Genomic DNA, 20076 nt, shown 5'->3' on the forward strand with positions numbered 1-20076 from the left:
AACTACCTCCACATCTGTTCTTTCCCAGCCTGGGGTCTGCCCACTGTGCACCTTTAGACCTCATGTTCCTATCGTGGTCCTTTACTCTCTACCCATTAAACAGGCAAGCTTCATCATCTCTGCCTCCTTCTTTGGAAGAGTTGGCAGATTTCAGAATAGAGGACTCATTCACATTTGTATTAGGACAGGAAATTAAGTACTTGGCCCTAGTTTAGCTTGGGTGTGTCCAGGCCCTAACTAGGTAGATGTTAGCAGTTTGAATTTGTTCATGACTGGCAGGCAGGTGTGTGTGTGTGGGGGGGGGGGGGGGTGCTGGCTCACCCTCATCACCTGTGAGCTCATTAATCTTTATCTATGCAGAGGACACAGCAGCTAAGTGCATCTGCCACCATTTAGTATCCCAGACATGAGGGCATAGAGTAAAAGACACATTTCTAGTTATTTCTTATGGCATTAATTGTGGTTTCTCCTCCCAATCACAGCATTTATGAAATTTGGGATACCAATCCTCTTGTTATAAAATGAGATTGGTTGAGAAGGCCCACGGCAAAGCGGAGGCAGAAAAGAATCTGTGATGGTTCTGGAAGGGTATGTACTGTGGGGGAAGCTACAGAGATAGGAATGAGGCCTTGGGGTTGGAATTCTATGAGCAAATTAAGGAACAGCGTTAGTGGACAAAGTTACAGACCCTAACTTAGCAAGTTCTTACCCTTCGAGAACAGGTACAGGAGAGTTTCCCCTAGATCTTCTTTCTAACATAACTAAGGGAGAGAGAGAAAAGCAGAGGCTCTGAATTCTGCCCCAGCCTGGCAAGATGGTGGGACTCAAGGTAACTCTTCTGCCATCAGTGACCTATCACCTCCCCTTTCCTAAAAGCAAAGGCTAGGCATCCGTGCAGAGAGAAGTGCTGCCCTAGTGAGCACCAAGCCACTCCTCCTGCGGCATCCTCAGAGCTCTCCTCCTGTGCACTGACTCGTTTCCTTCCCTGTGTGGGCTAGTTCCCATATTCTTAGAAAGGGGGACAATGCTTATACCCTCTCTTTGGGTGAACTTTGGCCAGTACAAGTCATGGCAGGAGGTTACTGGATAGAATGTTGATGAAAATAAGACTAACTGGGAAAATTGGGGGGTGGGGGGTGGTGGTGAGTAGAGAATGCAGCAGGAAGCTTCCAGAGCTCCGTATCACCTCCTCCAGACTCACTGCCAGTGCTGTTGACAAACTCAACTACACCTGCGGCAAAAGAGGGCTGAAAGTGATGTTCATGGAAGGCTCAGGGAAGACAATCCTAGAGTACCGAGAGCAAGCATGAGAAGATGGGGCAAAGAGGTAGAGGTGAGGGCATTTGGAGAAGGGTAGAGATACAAAAGGGGGAAACAAGACCACACAGTCTGGTTTATTGGCTCATCATACACTCACACCAAATATGTACACAAACATAAATATTTGAATGTACAAATTTACATGGGACTCACAGATCACCCCCTTGTATTTCATCCAGCACCCCCAACCTGTGCTTTATCCAGGCTCCACTTTGAGATGAAGTTCGCAGGGGGCTGGCACTGGAGGGTAGCAATCTGGAGGAGGGAGAGGTCCTGCTCCCCTCTCCTTACAGGTACCTCCAAAGGGTCCTGTCCCTTCTCAATGGCACCGTAGGGCAGAAGGCTAAATACCTCCACACCCTCTCTGCTGCAGCTCAAATCCCAGACGTCTCCTCTCATCTGTCTCCCTCATTTAGCTGTTTGTCTCCTTCTTCCTTTCTGCATGTCTCTACTTCTCAGTCTCTGTATTTGTTTTCCCCAGTGCCTATTGGGAGGAGGTACCCAGGGTATGGAGTCCTTCTGATCACTGCCCTCTTCCTGGGCCTTAAAGGAGGCTAGGGCTTCGGTGCAGCTCAGCAGAGGTGTTGGTGCCATTGGCAGGCTCTCTGTTGGGGGTAGGTGTTAAGCCACAGCCCTCCCCAGGGCAGCCATGCTGGATCAAAATGTCTGCACACTCCTGGCTTCCAGCCCGGCGAGCATAGGCCAGTGGAGTCAAGCCCCGGGCATCCCGACTCCTCACGTCCACTCCATACTGCAGAAGGAAGCATATTTTCAGTTGGTGTGACATGGCAGGGAAGACAGGTTCTTGGGGAGGAAAAGGAGAGGTGGCTTTCAAAGGTCTGGGGTAAAAAGGATGTCAGGGCAGGTCAGAGGAGCCTGCAAGGGTGGGACTCGGAAGGCAAGGAGGAAGCCCAGGACTCACCCAGATGAGCAGCTGTGTGAAGACAACATTGGCCATGGCACTGGAGAGATGCAGAGCCGTCCGCCCGTCCCCATCCCCGTAAGTCTCGTTCACCTCCTCCTTGGACCCATGTGCCAGAAGCATCACCAACAGCCGCAGGTCGTCCTCCACCACGGCCCGGAGCAGCTGCTGCCCCAGTGGCACATCTGAGCTCGGCAGTGGGGCCAGGAAGAGCTTCTGTTCGTACTTGGCCCGTATCCAGCGCTCCTTCTCCTCTCTGAAAACACGGGCCCATCAAGGCATGAGTGAGGAAGGGCAGGGCCAGGGAGAGTGGTCAGGAAATCACATAAACACCCAAAAGGAGAATAAGGGAAAAATAGTGGGAGAAGGTGTCAGGGTAGAGAAAAGAGAAGCCTAAGAGATCAAGGGCATACAGAGGGGCAGTGGGCAATGCAAAGGGTGTGGAAGAAGAAAGGAAGGAAGGCTGAAGGGAGGCCCTGGGGACAGCAGTGATGTGGAGGGCCGGAAGGGCAGGAAGATTCCAGGCAGGCTCGTGTGGCAGCTTATCTGGTCCTGCTAGAATAAAGGGGATAGGAGACTGTGCTGGGGGCCCACCACTATCCTATCTACTACCCATTCTCCCCATCTCAGAGCGCAGGCTGGGCCTTTGCACCACAGTGCAGATAGGGCCCTGCGCACGCACCTCCTGCTGGCCCCCTGACCAGCTGATAACAACTCAGAAAGGGCCTCTTGTTGTGAGGCGCCTGAGTGACAGGGAGGGAGGAGGAGGGGAACCCCAAGGGGCCAACTGCCAAGCACAGCAACCGCCAGTTTTAACCCTTCTAGCACTGTCACAGACTCTTGGCACCATCTTCAATCTTCCCCATACAGGAACACTGACGGCCCCTCCCTTCTTGGCCAGTTTCAGGGTCCCATCCATTTACCTGCAGGCGTCAGGCCCTGGCTTTGCATAGCCATCCAGAGCCCCCTCCCAGACGCTATTGGCCAGGGCATTGCCCATGGCAGTCATGACAGCCAGCAGCTCAGGTGGCCAGTCATCGAGGTCAAGGGAACGGACCCGAGACAAGTGAGCCCCAAGATGTCGGTGGGTCCCTGAGCACTCGATACACATCAGGGCGCCCAGGTTCAGGCTGGCCCAGTCTGGATCTAGGTAAGGAGAAGAAGCACAGTGAAGCCCCAGCGCAACCAGTAAGACCCCCCAGAGTCCTCTTCCTCCCTGCCCTCCTCCTGGGCCTACTGGAAGCCTCTTGTCGTTTTCTCTGTAGAGCCCATGGAGCTTTCTCTAAGCCGCCCCCAAGCCCAACCCTGCTAACCCTGGCCCTGCCACTCACTGGGGGCGTCGCAGTCGATACAGAAGCTGTTGCCACGAACAGTGCGGACGGCCTGCACAGCCAGAGCTGTATTCTGGTTCCCCAGTCGAGTCTGCCACAGTGGGAGACAAGGGGTGGCTGGTCAATCATGAGGCCACGTTTGGGTCCCACCCCACTCGGGCTTCCATGCCAACCTTGTCCTTGGCGCTGCGGCAGCCCTGCAGGCTGGCGAGGATCTGGGCCTGCACGCTCTGTACCCACAGCTCCCGCTCCTCTGCTGTCGAGGCCTCGAAGTGCCACGTCTGCCCGGTGAGGGATACCACCACAAATTCAAAGGACTCCTCCACGTCTGTGGGGGATGGAACATTTACCACCATCATAGTAGGTGCCTTGGCAGGCACACCAGGCCACTGCCACAAACCCACTTGCCACCCTGCTTTCCTGGCACCCAGCCTCCAGGACCACGCTCTCCAGGGCAACTTGCAAGGTGGGAGGGAGGACACTTGCAAGAGTAATGTGGAGCCTCAACCCTCCATTCCTAACCACCTGGAGAGCCTGAGTGAAAACAGATGGGGGTGCAAGGTTTCGGCATCACTGGCACTGCCAGCAGTGGGTCTGGAAATCAGAGAGGGTGCTTCCTGGAACAAGAAGAGCTGAGTATCTGGAGAAGGATGAGGTGGGGTGCTAGGAGGCAATGCTGGGAGAGGGTGGGGGAGGCTGGTGTGGGCATCCGTACATGTCAGCTGCAGCCACCTCATTTTGCAGCTCATTAAACCCAATATTCCTGACGGCGTCAGCATGGGGCTCCTGGGAACTGTGCCCCTCCCCCACTACCCTCCCATAGACAGGCAGGAAGGGCAAGTGGATGGGGAGAGGAGAGGTTTTCTCCACAAACTAGGATGTGTGAGCAGATAGGGACCGAAGGACATCTGCAGTGACAGTACTGTAGGCTGGACTGTGACCCCAAGCAATGTGGTCCAGCTGTTCCAAGTTCTCCCCCAGAAGACAGCCACATGAATCTCATTCCCAATGGTCACTGCCCCATGCGTGAACAGTTCCTAACAAGCAGTGTGAATGTATTGTGGGAGCTGGAGAGACAGCTCAGGTACCTGTTGGAGGCCCAAGGCTGAGCCCCTGGCAAAGGCCTGAGCCATGTGTTCCACCCAGGCCAGCCTCTCACCTCAAGGACACTAACATCCCCTGGAAGTCATCCTGCTGGTCTCCTGCTCTAAGGGCACCCTTAACAGAACTGCCTTCCTAGAAAAAGAATACTGGCACCTTTTCTCTCCCTACGTTCATAATTCCACCTCACCTTGCTCTTAACACAGTCTCTGAAATATATCACCACCATCATTTGGGACTCAGTTCCCTGGGACAGGTGGACCATGTGCCACGAACACTAAGAATCACTGTATCACAGGGTGGCTGGGAAAGGTAGCTCTTTCCCACGGAGGTGGTCTCCATCCACATACCTACACCCCTACCCTGACAATCAGAACAGAAATGACAAACTAGGTGTCAATGTCAGAGGGAGACTCCAACCACTGGTCAGAGGAATATTTTGAAGATACTTTAGGGGAAATCAGAAGTGGCACGATGGCGGACAAAGGATTATGTGAGAGGGCCTATGGACAAACAAGGAGCTGGAATCCTTTAGCCTACAGCTGACTGAGGAGAGGCTCAGCCCATCGGTACACATGTATTAAGCACCTATTATGTGCCCAGCACTCATTAAACTCAATGGGTGATACAAGAGACACAGAAAACAGGTCCTGCTTTTCCACAAGTCTTGGAAGAGCTACTGGGGTAGCCGCCTGTGATCTTTTACCTTCTACAAGAATAAGAGAAGCAAGCTGACATTTTCACAGAAAGGGTTAAGTTAGGCAGAAGAAAAGAGCTAAGACACCAGGTCTAGATTGCCAAAAGGTGTGGAACTACTTTTACTGAGGATTATTAAAAGTGCTTAACCTAACACTTTTAGGGTACTATCCCCAAGTCCCACTGCCCACCTCTTGTGCCCCGGTATCCCTCTGGGTCCCCCTAACCTTCGGCAGCACTGCTGGGGCCGTCTGGTCGGGGGGTCCCGGTGCTCTTTTTCCTCCGGTGCTTCTTCCGGTTGGAGTGGGGAGATGGGGGAGGCTCCAGCTTGGGGCTGGAACCGAGCACCTCAGCTGGGCCACTGGCTGGGGAGGGGAGAATTGGAGAAGTGTGGGCAGAGGGGAGGGTGGGGGTTGAGCATAAGTCCTGTCTAGTGCACCTAAGAGAGCCACCCTGAAGTGCAGCCGGGCCACCCTGGGAGAGCAGCCTGCCAGCCTCGGTGGAGGAGAAGGTAGGGAAAGGAGAGTGTAGGAAAGTCAGGCAGAACAGAATAAAGGCGAGGCAGGAATGTTGGCTTCTGCAGCCTGGAGGGGTGGAAGGCGGCCTAGGGAACTCATAGGGAGCTGAAGCCCCAGCAGCTCCGCACCAAATTTATCCTCAATCACACTCCCTGCTCCTGACAATTAATAGCAGAATTAGAAACAATCAGGGAGCTGCCTAATTACTGTCAATTAGAGCGCGCTAATCAAGCTCCCATCTCCCATACCCCGCCCAGCGCTCACCACTAAATGTCAAACTTCATTAGAGGTAGACATGCTCCCTCCCTCCCTCCCTCCCTCCCTGCCTGCCTTCCAGACTCAACAGAGGGACCCCACCAAGGCCAGGATAGGCCTTGGGGAAGGGGGCCCAGGAAGGGCCCTAGCTCCCCTTCTCAGGCCCTGCACACTCACTCCCCCAGGGAGGTTGGACTTGATTCCTTGTGCTGTGAATACCCAGTGCGTGCCTCGGTCAGAGCTCAGACTGGGAGCGGCACTTTCCTGGGTAGTTAATGTGCAGGGGCACTACTGCCCAGTGTGTGTGGGGAGGAGGGGCAGTGGGAGAGGCAAACCTGGACCTTGGGGTCTCCTCCCTTTTACACCCTCAGTAAAGGAGGGCAGAACTGCACCCATTTTCCTTTTAGCCATGAGAACTGCTCCCAGGATCTGTGTCCAAAGGATTAGGATACAGGTGAGAGTAAGGAGAGAGAAGGGCAAAGAGAGAGAGAGAGAGAGAGAGAGAGAGAGAGAATGTGTGTGCAGAGGAGAAAAAGTTGAAATGCAATATACAAAAATGGACAGGGAATAAAATGAAGAGCCAAGGAAAGAGGAGGGTGGGACAGGAGAAGGTGGTGGTTTTAGGCAGGGTGGGGCCTCAACCTGTCTGAGGAGACAGCAGGGGTGCGGACACTACCTTTCTGGACAACTCCTTGGATCCTGTCTGCAGGGACCCCCTCTCCTGCCTTGGACTCCCCTACTCAGCCCTGCTTCCCTGTCTCCCTGCAGTGAGGCTGATGAGCTGGCTGTGCAGGGGGCTGATGGGGATGCAGAGCTGCCACCAGTGCTGCCTGGGGACAGTGGCTGGGTTGCCAGAGAAGCTGCAGAGGCAGGGCTCTACCTGGGGGCAGGAAGCTCATGAGGAGGCCAGAGAAGGGTAAGAGCCCCTGTGACAGCCCCAAGGGCTCCATAGGGCCCCTCCCCTTGCCTGGGCACCATCCAATCACAGCCACCCAGGCCCATGCTGCCTTCCTCTGTCCCTTCATGGGTCCTGCATACCTGGGGGCAGGGCAGCAGCCTCACTCCACTGGTCGGCACTGGAAACGGAGCAGGAGCGCTGGTGCAGCCCCTCGGGACGCAGGCCAGCCCAGGCAGGACTGCTGGCCGAGTGGGGGGCGCCTGGAGAGGGGAAGGGTCAGACTAGGAGGAGAAGTCAGGGGAGGGGTGCACATAGGCTTTCCTGGAAACAGGACTGTAGGCACAGCTTGAGAAATTCCAACAGGAAGCTGACCGGAAATTAAGGGGTCTTGGGTCCAGGTACGGGGCCAGGCTTATTGGAGAACCAGGGGCATCACACAGGCTCTCCATGCCTTAGGAAGCAGCCAGTCTCAGACCTCACGCCCCTCCTCTCTCCATACACAAGAAGGTATGCACATCTGTCCCCTCCCTGGGACCCAAAAGTGGGGGGGGTGGGGGGTGGTATCGAGACCCCCATCACTGCAAAGCCCCTCATCCAGCCATTATCCCCAGCCTCCTCTCTCCTGGTCAGGGACCTGCACCCTTCATTCTAGTCCACATATGCTATTTGCTTTGCCTCAGCTTTGCTGCCATTCTGATGAGAAATAAGTGTATCAAATTCAAGTAATTATGTCTAATTAGTATTAGTAATTATCCTGTTGGGCTGGAGAAAATTAATCTTTCGTTTCCCATCAGGGAAGAACGGCAGAGCCGAGGGGAACCGAAGGCTCCAGGGGTGCCAAGGCTGGGCAGGGAGAACCATGAGTGACCTCAGAATTCCCTGCCTTCTCCCTAGGCACTGAGTCACTAGTGGAGAGACTGTGGGAACAGTCACGGGACCTCAGAGCACATCACACTCAAAGGGCCTACACTGCCCTCTCACCTCAGTCCACCTAAGCCCAGAAGGCAATGGCCGTGGGAGGTCTCAGGATGAGTAGGCCACACCCGAGGTGTTTGCCCCAAAGCAGCGAGGACATGGCTAGGTAGGTGCTGGAGGTTAGTAAGGAAGCAGAGATGGGCCTGCAAGCTGGAAAAAGCTGGAGAGAGCAAGCAGCAAACACAAGGCCTCAAACCAGCCCTGCGAGCACACGGGTTGAGTTTTTGGAAGCCTAGGGGTGGGAAGCTCTGAGCTGAAGCCAGAAGAAAATGGAACAGACCAGACCTCCCTAATCCTCTGGGGACAGTATGACACTGAAAGGTCTTCAAGGTTTGTGTTTCTATTGTATTCCAAGGCAGGACCAGGCACACAATAGGTGCTTAGACGTGTGGGCTGAGACTGCAGCCAGTCTACCCTGTTTCCTGTCCCCTTGAGGCAACATGCTGACCTTCCTCTTCAGAATCCTGCCCCTTCCTGCTCTGGCTTCAGGTCTCTGCAAACAGCCTTTTTCATGGTCAGGAAACCTTCCAGGGGAACAGCTCAGTTCCTAACTTCTCAGACACCCTGCTCTCCCCTCTCCTGCTCCCATCCCCTCCTGGGTTCCAAATCTTATTCCCGCCTCCCCAGTCCCCAACCCAAAGATCACAGGCCCACCTTCCTCCCCAAGCCCCCAACCCAAAACCCCAGGGAAGAAAAAGTACTCTCCCTTTTCTTTGTTAATTCTCCCCTCATTACGCCTGCAATCCCACAATCAGTGTGCACTGTAATTGTCGAATTTGATGCTAATGATTAATGAATTAAACATGGAGCCATCAATTAGTCCTCGGAGGATAATTCTGCATAAAGCAGCGGATAATGTAATTACAGTAACAAAGATAATGAGATGTTAACATCGCCCGGTGAGCGGGAGACATGTGTGAGTGTGCATGAGGTCGGTGTCAGCGTGCAGCGAGGGGACGCAGGCTTGAATAAATGCTGGTCCATATGTTCTGGGAATGTCAGCGAGGGTCTGTGGGCGCTGGTAATGATGCGGGTGAGTGTGATGCATGCGTCTCCCTTCTCCAGGCGCCACTTCTGCTCCCCAGGTGAAGCTATCAGGGCCCAGGAATGTGACTGGGCAGAGGGTCTCATTGTTTCCTTCTTTGGGGTAACAGCCCAGCTTCTCTTGCTACCTGCTTCAAGGAAAGGTTCCCTTTGGGGGCACTTACACTTCCTCCTCCTCCAGTATGACGTGGGAAACCCTGAGCCAGGCCAGGCACTGACACTCACTCTCCCCAAGCAGCTCTGGGAAAGCTCTTGGGGCCCTGGCTGACCTCCAGCCCCCTCCCCTACATGCCAGGGCTTTCCCTTGTTTTCTCATCCGTAAAATGGGGATGATGATCTCAGCTGCAGAGCTGGAAGCGGGGCCTGCACCTGGCTCACCTCACTTGGTGGATGTCAGTGCCCCTTGGCCTCTCCCAGTGCCTCCAGGCAGAGCACAAGCCCCAGGGCAGGTGCCCACTCAGGAGGCCGTCGTCCTGCCTACCTTCCCTAGTCCCGACTTTCTCAGTGAGCGGCCCTACCAGCGTTTTCAATGGGGCAATTTTTTGGGGTCTGTCCCATCCATTCTAGGGACTAAGTACCCCAGCCCCCTGTCCACTGAATGTGACAAGCACCTAGGAGGGCAGGACAGTGTCTGAGCAGCTGTTTCCGGGCCAGGGAAAAACGAGATCCAATTATCTAGAACAACACCAAGACTTAGGTCTTGAGAGGGAAGGGTCCAAAAGCCAAGTAGACCTGGGGCGAGGGGACTGGGCCTGGGAGGGAGAGCCCTCCAAAGAGCAATGTGGCTTAGAGCCGAAGAGGCCTGGGGAGGAGCACAGCACCTGCACCTGAGCCCACAGTGTCCTCCGCAAAGGGAAGAACTGGCCAAGGAAGAGCTGCCTCGCCTCAAGCTCAGGCCCTCTCAGGCTCTATCTCTTCTTTCCAGACCGTGGGTCACGCGGCAGAGGCTGCTGGGCCTCCAGCTTGTCTCTACACTCAGTCCTCTCTGAGCAAAGACCCCACCTCTCACTGAAGACAGGATGACATCTGCCAGGTGGGCCCCAGGCAGCAGCTCTGTCCCCTTCCAGCCCCTCCCTCCCCACATGGCAAGCAGGGCTGAGGTTCGGGCTATGCGTGCCCAAGGTCCTGCCCGCACCATCACCTGCCTTGAAAGACAGTCCCAAGACCACTGAAGCCACCAATCAGCAAGAGGCTTCTGGCCCCATTCTGACCTCTGTATCATCTGCAGCACTGTCCATCGGCTGCTCTCTAACTCCACAGGGATTTGGCAATGCCTTTGGCTAAGCTGCTCCAGTGCTGGGTGGCAAGCACGTCTGGAGCTCACAGGACTCCACTGAAGGCAAAGGCCCTAAACGCCTTCCCCAGGCACCGTCGCAGCACTCCCCACTCTTCCCGAAAAGGAAGCAATGCTCTCCACACGCCCCCCGCCCCAGCAGCCACCTCACCTGTGCCCCCACCCAGCTGCGTGTTACTCCGATCCAAGGCCAGCCCGTTGGCCCGGGGGCTGGTGCCGGGGGCTGTGGCTGGCGTGGCTCGGGGCAGGCGCTTCCCTGGCACTTTCACTGTTGTCCGCAGCAGGTCGATCTCCTTGCCGTGGACGTTCTGCATGTAATCCTAAGGGCCACGGGGCAAGACAGACGGTTCGTTAGGACAGGCCATTCTTCGGCAGCACTCTCTCTCTCTGGCACTGACTCTCTCAACTCCTACGCCTGGGGTGGCGCAGGGAGGGAAAGCTCCAGTTTAAAGGGCAGGACTGTGAATCCCACAGAATGGCCCCAAGTCTGGATGACACCTACATCTACACGCTGACCACACGCTGCGCGGGGGACTCAGCCAGGAGGGGGGCAGAGTCAGGGGAGAGAAGGTCTGGAGCCAGGAGCTGAGGCTCAGGCCTCCTATAGGGAAGATGGCTAAGGAGGCCAAGTACTGGACCGAGATGGGATTTAGGGAGAGGGCCCATGTGGTCATGAGGAACTGGCAGGCTCCACGGGACGCAGACAACTGGGCTCCCAGGCTCTGGGGGCTGGTCAGCAAGCACTCCAGTCCTGTTTTCAGAAGCTCCCTCACCACATGAGGCATGGAGAACCTTTACAGCCTAGAACAGCCCAGCCCCCAGTCCTTAGAACAGCACCTGACAATAAATATTTGTTGAACAGTTAAAGGGAACCCTTTGCTTCTTTTTGCTGTTCTCAGGAATTAATAATAACACCATTATCATCATCACATCCTCTTCCCATTCAGGGGCCAGGTAGTCACTGTACTGTAGATGTGTATCTATATTACACACGTTACCGCATGTAATCTTCACGCCACCCACTCTACAGATGAAGAAACTGAGGCTTACAAAGGTTAATCTGCCCCAAATCGCACAAGCCGAAGGCAGTGAAGCCAGATTCAAGTCCAGGCGTTTCCACTTCCCAAGCCTGTGCACTGAAGGCGACTTCCTTCCGCTCTTCCTTCCAGTCAGAGGGACCCAGAGTGGGAGCTGCTTGGTGCTTTGACCCCACCATCACTGCCACTGCCCCCTCGGCCAGGACGCCCCACGGGGGAGTGGCCACAGGGGCTGCAGAGCACAGTGCTGCCCTGGGTCTCAGTGGGGCCCAGCTCTCCCCACTGCTCCGGTCTCTCCTTCCAGACTGCAGACTCCTGTCTCCCCCGACACCCTCCCCGGGGTGTCCCTGAGAGCAGAAGCCAGGTGCACAGAATCCCACTGATTAGACTTGGAATCAACTCCTCTCCCCTCAGGAGCACCTCTGGGACACTCTGCATCCAGAGAGCGTCCCTGAGCAGCACAGCGCCATCTCAGACGCAGCCTTCACAGGCCCAGCCCTATCTGTACCCACGTTGGGGCATCAGACTTCTTGGTACCCTGGCATTCTCTCCTACCGTCTCACTTTTTAGCTTCCGGGAAGAGCGACAGTCCCCTCTGCTTAAAAAAGCAGATAGAAGTGTTGCCTCTGGGAAGCAGGGCTGCCATCATTCTGGGAACGACCGAGAGGACATCAAGTGGGAAGGGGTCACCTGGCCCCATGTGGAAGGGACCAGTTAGGAAGAGGAGCAAGAACAAGGAAGCAGCACCAACGCCGGCCTCTCCGCACCTGTCATTAGGCTGGACGGCACTGCAGGGTGGGAAGACTGTGGGGAGGCCTGGCCAGGCCTGTGGTCACCTTTTATTTTCCAAGCGGCTCTGAGAACCCTCAAAGGCAGAGGGCCCTTCGGAAGGACCGAGGGGCGTGGCCAGCCAGGGGAGGCACAGCTTCCAGAGTGTGTGTCCAAGGAGGGGCTCCCTCCCTGCCGCACCGCTGTGCCCATGGCCTCCCGCCACCACCTCGTCCTCTCCGAGGGATGGGGCCAAACGCCCGGTCTCAGGCACATGCTGCTCTCAGAACCACTGAACGATGTCACTGCGACATCAGTGAGCAGTCTCCGCCCACGGGAACAGCCTTTGACACGCTGGCCCCCGACTCTGCCGAGTGCTGCCAGGCCTCTGTCCCGAGCACTGAGCCTCAGTGGCTGGGAAGGAAACAAACAAACCCAGGCGCCCCTCTGCCCACTCTCTGTCTCTTCTCCAGCCAACTCAGCCACCACGGCCCACTTGTCCTGCTTCAGCCCAGCATCCACGTGTGACTTCACTGTCTTGGCCCTCCCTACGCCAAGCCCCAGCATCCACTGACTTGGCTTCTGCATATACCGATCCTGAGTCCCTGCACGTGCTCATCCTGGGTCCCTGTACTCAACCACATCGTGGATAGGCTGCTCCAGACAACTGTCAACAGCTGGCGGGGCCGGAGCACAGCTGCAGTCCCTCTCTCGGGGAGGGGCTGGGCTGCTCTAGTTCACAAGCAGGCCACAGCCGCTGCAACAGTTTTCAGGCCCCATGACAGCCCTGGGAGGCAGAGCTGGGACATGACAGAAGCTGACCCTGCGCCAACAAGAGCTGCACGGAGGACTCTGTTCGAGGCCAAGGAGCCAGACCCTGACAGGAGGGGAAAGGGCTAGCCCGGTCGGCATCTCTGACCTCGCAGATGAGGCTCTGCTCTGTGCCCGGTGCCAGGCTAACTGCCAGGGCCGCACCCCTGGGAGAGGGAGCCCAGCCCGAGGAGAGTGGCAAGAGCAGCAGCAGGGACAGAGCGTGAGGGTGAGCAGCCGCGTTTCCCTCCGTCAGCAGAACGGGGAGCGCTGTGGTGGCGGCGGCAGCGGCTGCTCAGGAGAGCGGTCACCACGGCTGCCTTTATTACCCACCATCAAACAGCAATTTCTTCCCCAGCCTCCTCACTAATTACCCAGCCAGCGTTCTCATCTCGTTTTATTACTGGAATTAACAACGAGTTCAGAGCGTGGAAAGCTATTAAGATGTGTGATTAAGCCACATTCAATTAGTTTCTACAAACAATTTAATTGATGTTGCAGATAGAATTAACAGAAGGTGATTGTGTGAATGGCTCCGCTGGATGCAAAATGGGGGAGGCTGTGGCGGCTCTCTTGGGCCAGGCGAGGATCGGGCGCGAGGTCCGAGGCTTGCCCACCAGCCCTTCCTCTGCACGCCCATCCGGCACATCCAGCCCAACTGGCCTCCGTGGGCAGGTGAGTATCCAGCACAGCTGCCCTGGGGTTTCAGGTAAGAGCCGCCCTGGAGGGCAGCCGGCTAGGCCGAGGGTACTCGTGAGCAGGGCTGGAGTTCCCAAGGGTCCTTCCCCTGCACGGCGCTCTCGCAGGGCCGCTCACAGGGAGGCAGGGTGCCTGCTCGCTGCTGGCAACTAGGAGGTTTGCTCAGGTTGGAAAAGATGGAAAAGGGGAGATGGAGGCAGGTAAACCCGCAACACGAATCTAGTGACAATCAAGGAAGGAGGTCAAGAAGAGGAGGGGCGGCCCAAGCAGCCTCTGCTAGCAGCAAACTCAGGCCCCATTCATGGAACCGCACCCAGCCTTCCACCATTACCGTGTTCTGGATCTGATTCATTCTTCTGAATGAGACAAGAAGCACCTGCGGGGCATGCTGCCACCATCTGCATGTGCCAGTTCCTCCTGGCATCCAGTGTGTGGGGGAAGGACATGCACTTTGACCCCAGAGCCAGAGCCCAGGCTCTCCAAGAGCTGTCCATTCAACGTAGTCCTGCGGCTGGGAGAGCAAGAGCGGCCCTGGCTGAGGCCTGGTGTGCTGGGCCAGCAGAGCCACCTGCCTCTTAGGCTCACGTGGCAAGAAAGCAAGGACAAGCCTGAGAGCTCCTGCGATCCTGCCCCAGGCCCTAACACACTAAGCTACACACAGTTCAGCGAGCATGGCGCTGGGTAGGGCTCCGAGGGGCTGACACAGCCTGGACAACCTCCTTGTGGACAGTACGTCTGGGCAACATGTACCCTGACGCTCACTTTCCGGGACTTTCTCAGCTGGCCCTGAGGGAGGCGCTCTTGGCACGTGCAAAGAATCTGGGGAGTGCGTAGAGTCCAAGTCACGTGTCCACGTATTAGCTCAGCCACTGGCTGCGTGACTGATGATCCAACAGAGCCCACTGAGCCTTGGCATAAAAGCAGCACTCCCTTGGGCTTTCACCCGCCCGCCCCAAACCCAAACCCAAACCCAAGCCAAACACAGCACCACTCCCAACCTCTCCTCTGTGTCAAGACCCCTCCTCTACCCGCCCCTCACGCTGGGTTTCTGAGGCCTGGGGACAAGCACAGGGGACAGAACACAGCACCCAGCCAAGGCAGCACAAAGCAGAAGAACAGGTAAGAGCAAAGCTGCCTCGGGTAGAGGAAGCTAAGAGGCGCCACTGTGAGCTCAGCGCAGGCCTGGGCACGGCAGCCCCTGGGCTCCTCTTAGTTAGAGACGCTGCCCCTTGACTTTCTGAGAGCCCTGTGCCTCGGTGTCAGTGCCTTTCCTAGTAACCCTGCTGCCTCTCATGGTGTCACCAGCTCAGCAGCGGGACCGGGGCTGAGTGTGAGGAGGAGGCCAGAGTGGGAGAGAGGCAGCGCTGGGGAGCCTTCGTACTAAATACCCAAGGTCACCCGAGTGTGGCCCCTCCTCCAATCGCCAGGTACCCCAGCACCAGCTCCCAACCTGTGGAATCAGGGAGACCAGGAGCGAACAGTCCAACTAGTGCTGTCCCCTGGGACAAGAGGAGATCAAACAGGGGCCACCCTGGGCTCTGGCCGCCCTGGTAAGGGACTGCCTGCTGGTTCCCCCCGAGCCAGGCCTCCTCCACGTGCTCTCAGCACGGCTGTCTGAGTGGTGCTCCCAGGACCCGGTTACCACCAGCACCTCAGGGCTGGGCCTCCCCATGCCTGTGCAGAATCAAAGGCAGGCGAGGGACCCTCTGAGGCAGGCCCTGGGCCTCTGGGCCGGGGGTGGGGCTGGCCCACGTGCTGTGCTTGAGGGGCTTCACAGGAGAACTCATTAGCCCCACAGTGGGGAGGTGACAGAGATGGATTCTGGTGACAGCTGTGTGCTGGAGCCACGCAGTGAGGGAGGGGGAAGAAGGAAGGGTGGGGGAGCCACAATCTACAATCATTGCAAGCCCCGGCCACAGGCCACACACCCTCCAGACCCCACTCTCCTCTTCCCAGGACCTGTCCAAGTGCCAACACCATTCTCCGTAGCCCCGGTTTCACTGCCCTCTAGCTCCAGCGTCCCAGGCCCAGGGCGCCCCCACTGGTGTGGCTCCCTAAAGACACCTGGCTGGCAACATGGGCACCCCCAACTTTAGCAATTCTGTGTAAAGGGGCCAAATCAGCTCTTCAAACAACTAGAATGTCAGATACAAAACCTGACTGCCCACACCAGCCTAGCCTGGCTGACCATCCCAGAGGAGTTTCCTCCAACAGGCTCAGCCACAACTCAGAGCTTCAGTGTAAGCGTGTGGCCTGGGTCTTGGGGTCTGTGCAGTTCCCAAGCCACCAAAGTGAAGTCCTTCAACTCAAGCAAGAATCCACTCGAACTCACTAAGGCCCCAGAGTGAGCACCGTCCCTCTGCCCCCCGGACTCACATGCAGGCTGGGGTGGTAGGTGAGCAGCCCGTCCCTCTGCCCCCCGGACTCACGTGCAGGCTGGGGTGGTAGGTGAGCAGCCCGTCCCTCTGCCCCCCGGACTCACATGCAGGCTGGGGTGGTAGGTGAGCAGCCCGTCCCTCTGCCCCCCGGACTCACGTGCAGGCTGGGGTGGTAGGTGAGCAGCCCGTCCCTCTGCCCCCCCCCCCACCCCCTGACTCACATGCAGGCTGGGGTGGTAGGTGAGCAGCCCGTCCCTCTGCCCCCCCCCGCCCCCCGACTCACATGCAGGCTGGGGTGGTAGGTGAGCAGCCCGTTGTCACAGAGCGTCACGTACTTCTTCTTCCACTCCTTGTTCAGGGACTTGCCGCTCCGCTTCAGCAGGATGCCCTGAGGACAGAGGCAGGATCAGAGGCAGGCGCCCCCCGCCCCGGGCCAGCGCGCCAGGGGGTGTCCTCCTTCCCTTCCCTTCCCTCCTGCCTGGCCCTCCAAGGGCAGAGACCTCAGATAGGCCTTGGCCTTCTAGCCTGTGGTGGCCCCAGATTAGGACAGAAAACCCCCTAACCATCCCAGAATGCCCAACTCCCCCAAGGGAGGCCGCAAGGACCCCACCATGGAGCCCAGCAACCCGACTTCCCGGGCAAGCAGGTCAGACACTCCGAGCATGGAGGTCACATGAGCATGAGGTTTGACAGAGCTCATGAGAGCAAGGACGGCTGTGTGTTTTGTTCACTGATACACTCAGATTGGGACAATGCCTGGGCCACAGCAGACACCCAGGAAACATCTGGTGGACGGGTCAGGGAGAAACCAGACAAGACTGGCAGAAAGTGGGAAGAGGAAACGAGACCATACTCGGGGCAGCCTTCGCTGCCTTCCTCGAATGACAAGCCCTGGAAATGCCCTCCCCACTCTGGCTCTCCCTCTGAAATAACAACCTGTGAGTGAAGACAGGAGCTGGGCTGGGAGAGGCCAAGGACGGCTGTGAATGTATACAGGTGGCAGATTCCAGGACCAGCATGGCCTCTGTGGGCCACCTCCTCCCAAACTCAGGAGAGCTGGGCAGAGGCCGTGCTCTCGCCAGTGCCTGGACAAAACTACAGGGGCAGCCACCCAGAGCCACAAACCAGGGGCCACAAATCCGGATCGGCAATAGCTGGGAGACCAGGGACGCACCCCGAGTCCATCTCAACGGGGGTCAAAGGGGGAGGGGCAGAGAGACAGACGCTATAAGACAGTGGTTCTCAACCTTGGCTGCACATTAGAATCACCTGGGAATCTTTTTAAAATCCTGATTTCTGGGCCTCATCCTCCAAAAATTTTGTTTCTTTGTTACCCACCCCATAATAAAGAAACAGAATTTCCGGAGGATGAGGCCCAGAAATCAGGATTTTAAAAAGATTCCCAGGTGATTCTAATGTGCAGCCAAGGTTGAGAACCACTGCCCTAGAGAGAAAAGGAGGGATTAAGAGGTTCAGGTGTTATGATTTCACTTATATGTGGAATCTAACAAGAAAACAAACAAACTAACAGAAAACCAGAGATACAGACAACAAATTAATGGTCACCAGGTGAGAGGGGGTTAGGGGAGGGGGAAAAAGTGAAGGGATATATAAAAATAGCCACAGGGATGTAAGTACAACATAGGGAATACAGGCAACAATATTGTAATAACTCTGCATGTGTCCGGTAGATACTAGAAATATCATCTTCTCAGGGTACACGTCTAACCGCTGTGCTATACACCCGGAAATTACATAACATTGAATTTCAGCTGTAATTGAAATTTTTTTAAATATATTTTATTGATTTTTTACAGAGAGGAAGGGAGAGGGATAGAGAGTTAGAAACATCCATGAGAGAGAAACATCGACCAGCTGCCTCCTGCACACCCACCACTGGGGATGCGCCCACAACCAAGGTACATGCCCTTGACCAGAATCGAACCTAGGACCTTTCAGTCTGCAGGCCGACGCTCCATCCACTGAGCCAAACTGGTCAGGGCTGAAATTTTTTAAAAAAATATTTTTTTATTGATTTCAGAGAGGAAGGGAGAGGGAGAGAGAAACATCACTGATGAAAGAGAATCATGGATCAGCTGCCTCCGGCACACCTCCTAGTGGGGATAGAGCCTGCGACCCATGCATGTGCCCTTGATCGGAATCAAACCCGGGACCCTTCAGTCCGCAGGCCAATGCTCAAACCACTGAGCAAAACTGGCCAGGACTGAAATTCTTTTTAGAAAAGAGGGACTCAGGTGTGAGAAAGCAGGGAGTCTCTCCAGCATCGGCTGTGGCCCTGAGGCCCGAGGTGGGGGGAACCCAGGGGAATACAACACTAGGTTCGGAGCAAGGAGATTAGCAAACAGGTGGTTTGGGATTTCCTGCTTCATCTCTCCCCCGAGTAGGGACCGGATGGAGATAAGGGCCCTCCACTCCAGTCTCCCACTTCTCAACAGACATTTCACATCCCTGCTCTCCCTCCTCCCTCCCTCCTCCTCCTCCTGCTGCCCCCACCTGCGACTGGAGGTGGAGGACACATCCTGGTCCAAGTCAGCCTGACAGACATATGGTCACAAGGTGCTTCTGCAGACACGTGTTAACGGACCTTCACTACCGAGGGGTGGCAGGAACGGCTGGCCTGTGCCGGAGCCTTGCTGACCTGCTTCTGGGGGGGCATCCATCCCCTCACAGCAGGAGGGTGCCTGGCCCGTCTCCTGACTGAGTCCCCCCCTCTCATCTTGCTCCCGCTCAGAGAGGCTCCCGGGCAACTCATCTCACTACCCCGCACCCAAGCCTCCCTTGGGGGACGGGGGGGCTCCACAGTGACCTCTGTTCTCTAATCCTTAGAACCCGAGCCCTGCCCTCTCTCTAGGGCAGCGATGGCCCACCTTTCGGGCCTCACGGACCACCGGTTGGCCACCAGAGCTCTAGGGTCCAGCCCGGCTCCTGCCAAAGAAAAGGGAACCGGCCTCTTCTCCCTCTTTTGCCACCAACTAGCCCTTCACAGCAGACAAGTCATGTCATTGCCTCGGCCTGTCTCCCCTACGGCCGGGAGCATGGACTCACGTATGGCAGCCTCCCTCCTCGGAGCGGAGGCCAGGAGTCGCCGGGAGGCAGGCGGGAGGGAACCCTTTCCTACCCAAACCCTGGCCTCTTCGCCTGGTCTCCGGAGAGGGCGAGGGCGGCGGCAATGAGATGGCTCCTCAGCCTGAGCCTGGAGGGGCGTGGGAGGAGCGCCGGCTCCCGGAGAAGCCAGTGCAGAAGCCAGTGCAGCCGACGTGGCGCCCGCCCCGCGCCGGTGCCTGTGGGAGGGCAGGACCGCGAGAAGCTGGGCCAGCAGGGCCCGCCCGCCCCGCCACCCGCGCCCGTTCTCGGGGCGCCGCGTTCCGAGGAGGGAGAAGGAGCTCCAGGGGTCCCGCTCCCTCTCCGGCTGCGCACGGCGGAGCAGGAAGCAATCTGGGGCGGATGGGAGCGGCGCCGAGGCGACAGCCCCCAGAGGACCCGTTCCGCCGCCACCTCCCTCCCAGCTCCGCCAGCCGGCTTAATTGCGGAGTCCGGATTGATTGGGAATGCAAATGGCAACTGAAATGCAATCTCCACTCCCAGCAGGAGCAGGGGGGAGGGAAGGAGCGGGCGGCGGGAGGGTGGCCCTGGGCAGGGGGCGGGGAGCGGAAGGAATGGCCCCGGCGGGGCGAAGCCTCCACCCCAACCGCAGGCGCTCCCCCAAACGCCCGGGGTGATCCCTCTGTCTGAGGTGCCTGCTGCCTCCAGCAGGCCATGGGGCCCGGGCCCAGGCCTGTGCTGGGCTCCTTCCCGGAGTATCGGTCCTCCTGGGGGCCCTGAGGTTTATGGGCCTGTAACAGCCAGTGACCTAGCTGACTGCCTGGCCCAGCCCAGAGGCCCAGGTGCTGGCCACAGGGCTCCCACCCCCACCCGCAGCTCCTGCATCCCTGGCCAACGCTTCCCCAGACAGGAAGGACTTGGGCTGCCATTTCTCACAGCGCGGGCCCAGGACCCGTCCTCACCACGT

At 57.2% G+C, this 20076-nt stretch overlaps 1 protein-coding gene across 4 annotated transcripts in view; it reads right to left on the reverse strand.

Moving 5' to 3' along the window:
• Positions 1-1373: 1373 nt before the first annotated feature.
• Positions 1374-20076, reverse strand: part of AGAP3 (ArfGAP with GTPase domain, ankyrin repeat and PH domain 3) — a 56269-nt gene continuing 37566 nt past the window's right edge. For 2 of the 4 annotated variants that reach the window (XM_070423650.1, XM_070423649.1), the window contains 9 exons: positions 16330-16434; positions 10506-10674; positions 7182-7301; positions 5598-5735; positions 3747-3901; positions 3574-3664; positions 3166-3388; positions 2243-2498; positions 1374-2071 (listed from right to left, as the gene is read on the reverse strand). In XM_070423650.1, coding sequence (XP_070279751.1) covers positions 1865-2071; positions 2243-2498; positions 3166-3388; positions 3574-3664; positions 3747-3901; positions 5598-5735; positions 7182-7301; positions 10506-10674; positions 16330-16434 — 1464 coding nt within the window. In that variant the 3' untranslated portion in view covers positions 1374-1864. The remainder of the gene's footprint in view (positions 2072-2242; positions 2499-3165; positions 3389-3573; positions 3665-3746; positions 3902-5597; positions 5736-7181; positions 7302-10505; positions 10675-16329; positions 16435-20076) is intronic. The other 2 variants (XM_070423652.1, XM_070423653.1) reach the window with 2 other exon arrangements.

This window comes from Myotis yumanensis, unplaced genomic scaffold (assembly GCF_028538775.1).
Source record: "Myotis yumanensis isolate MYYU_CA2020_CCGP unplaced genomic scaffold, mMyoYum1.0.hap1 SCAF_9, whole genome shotgun sequence".
Taxonomy (NCBI): Eukaryota; Metazoa; Chordata; class Mammalia; order Chiroptera; family Vespertilionidae; genus Myotis; species Myotis yumanensis.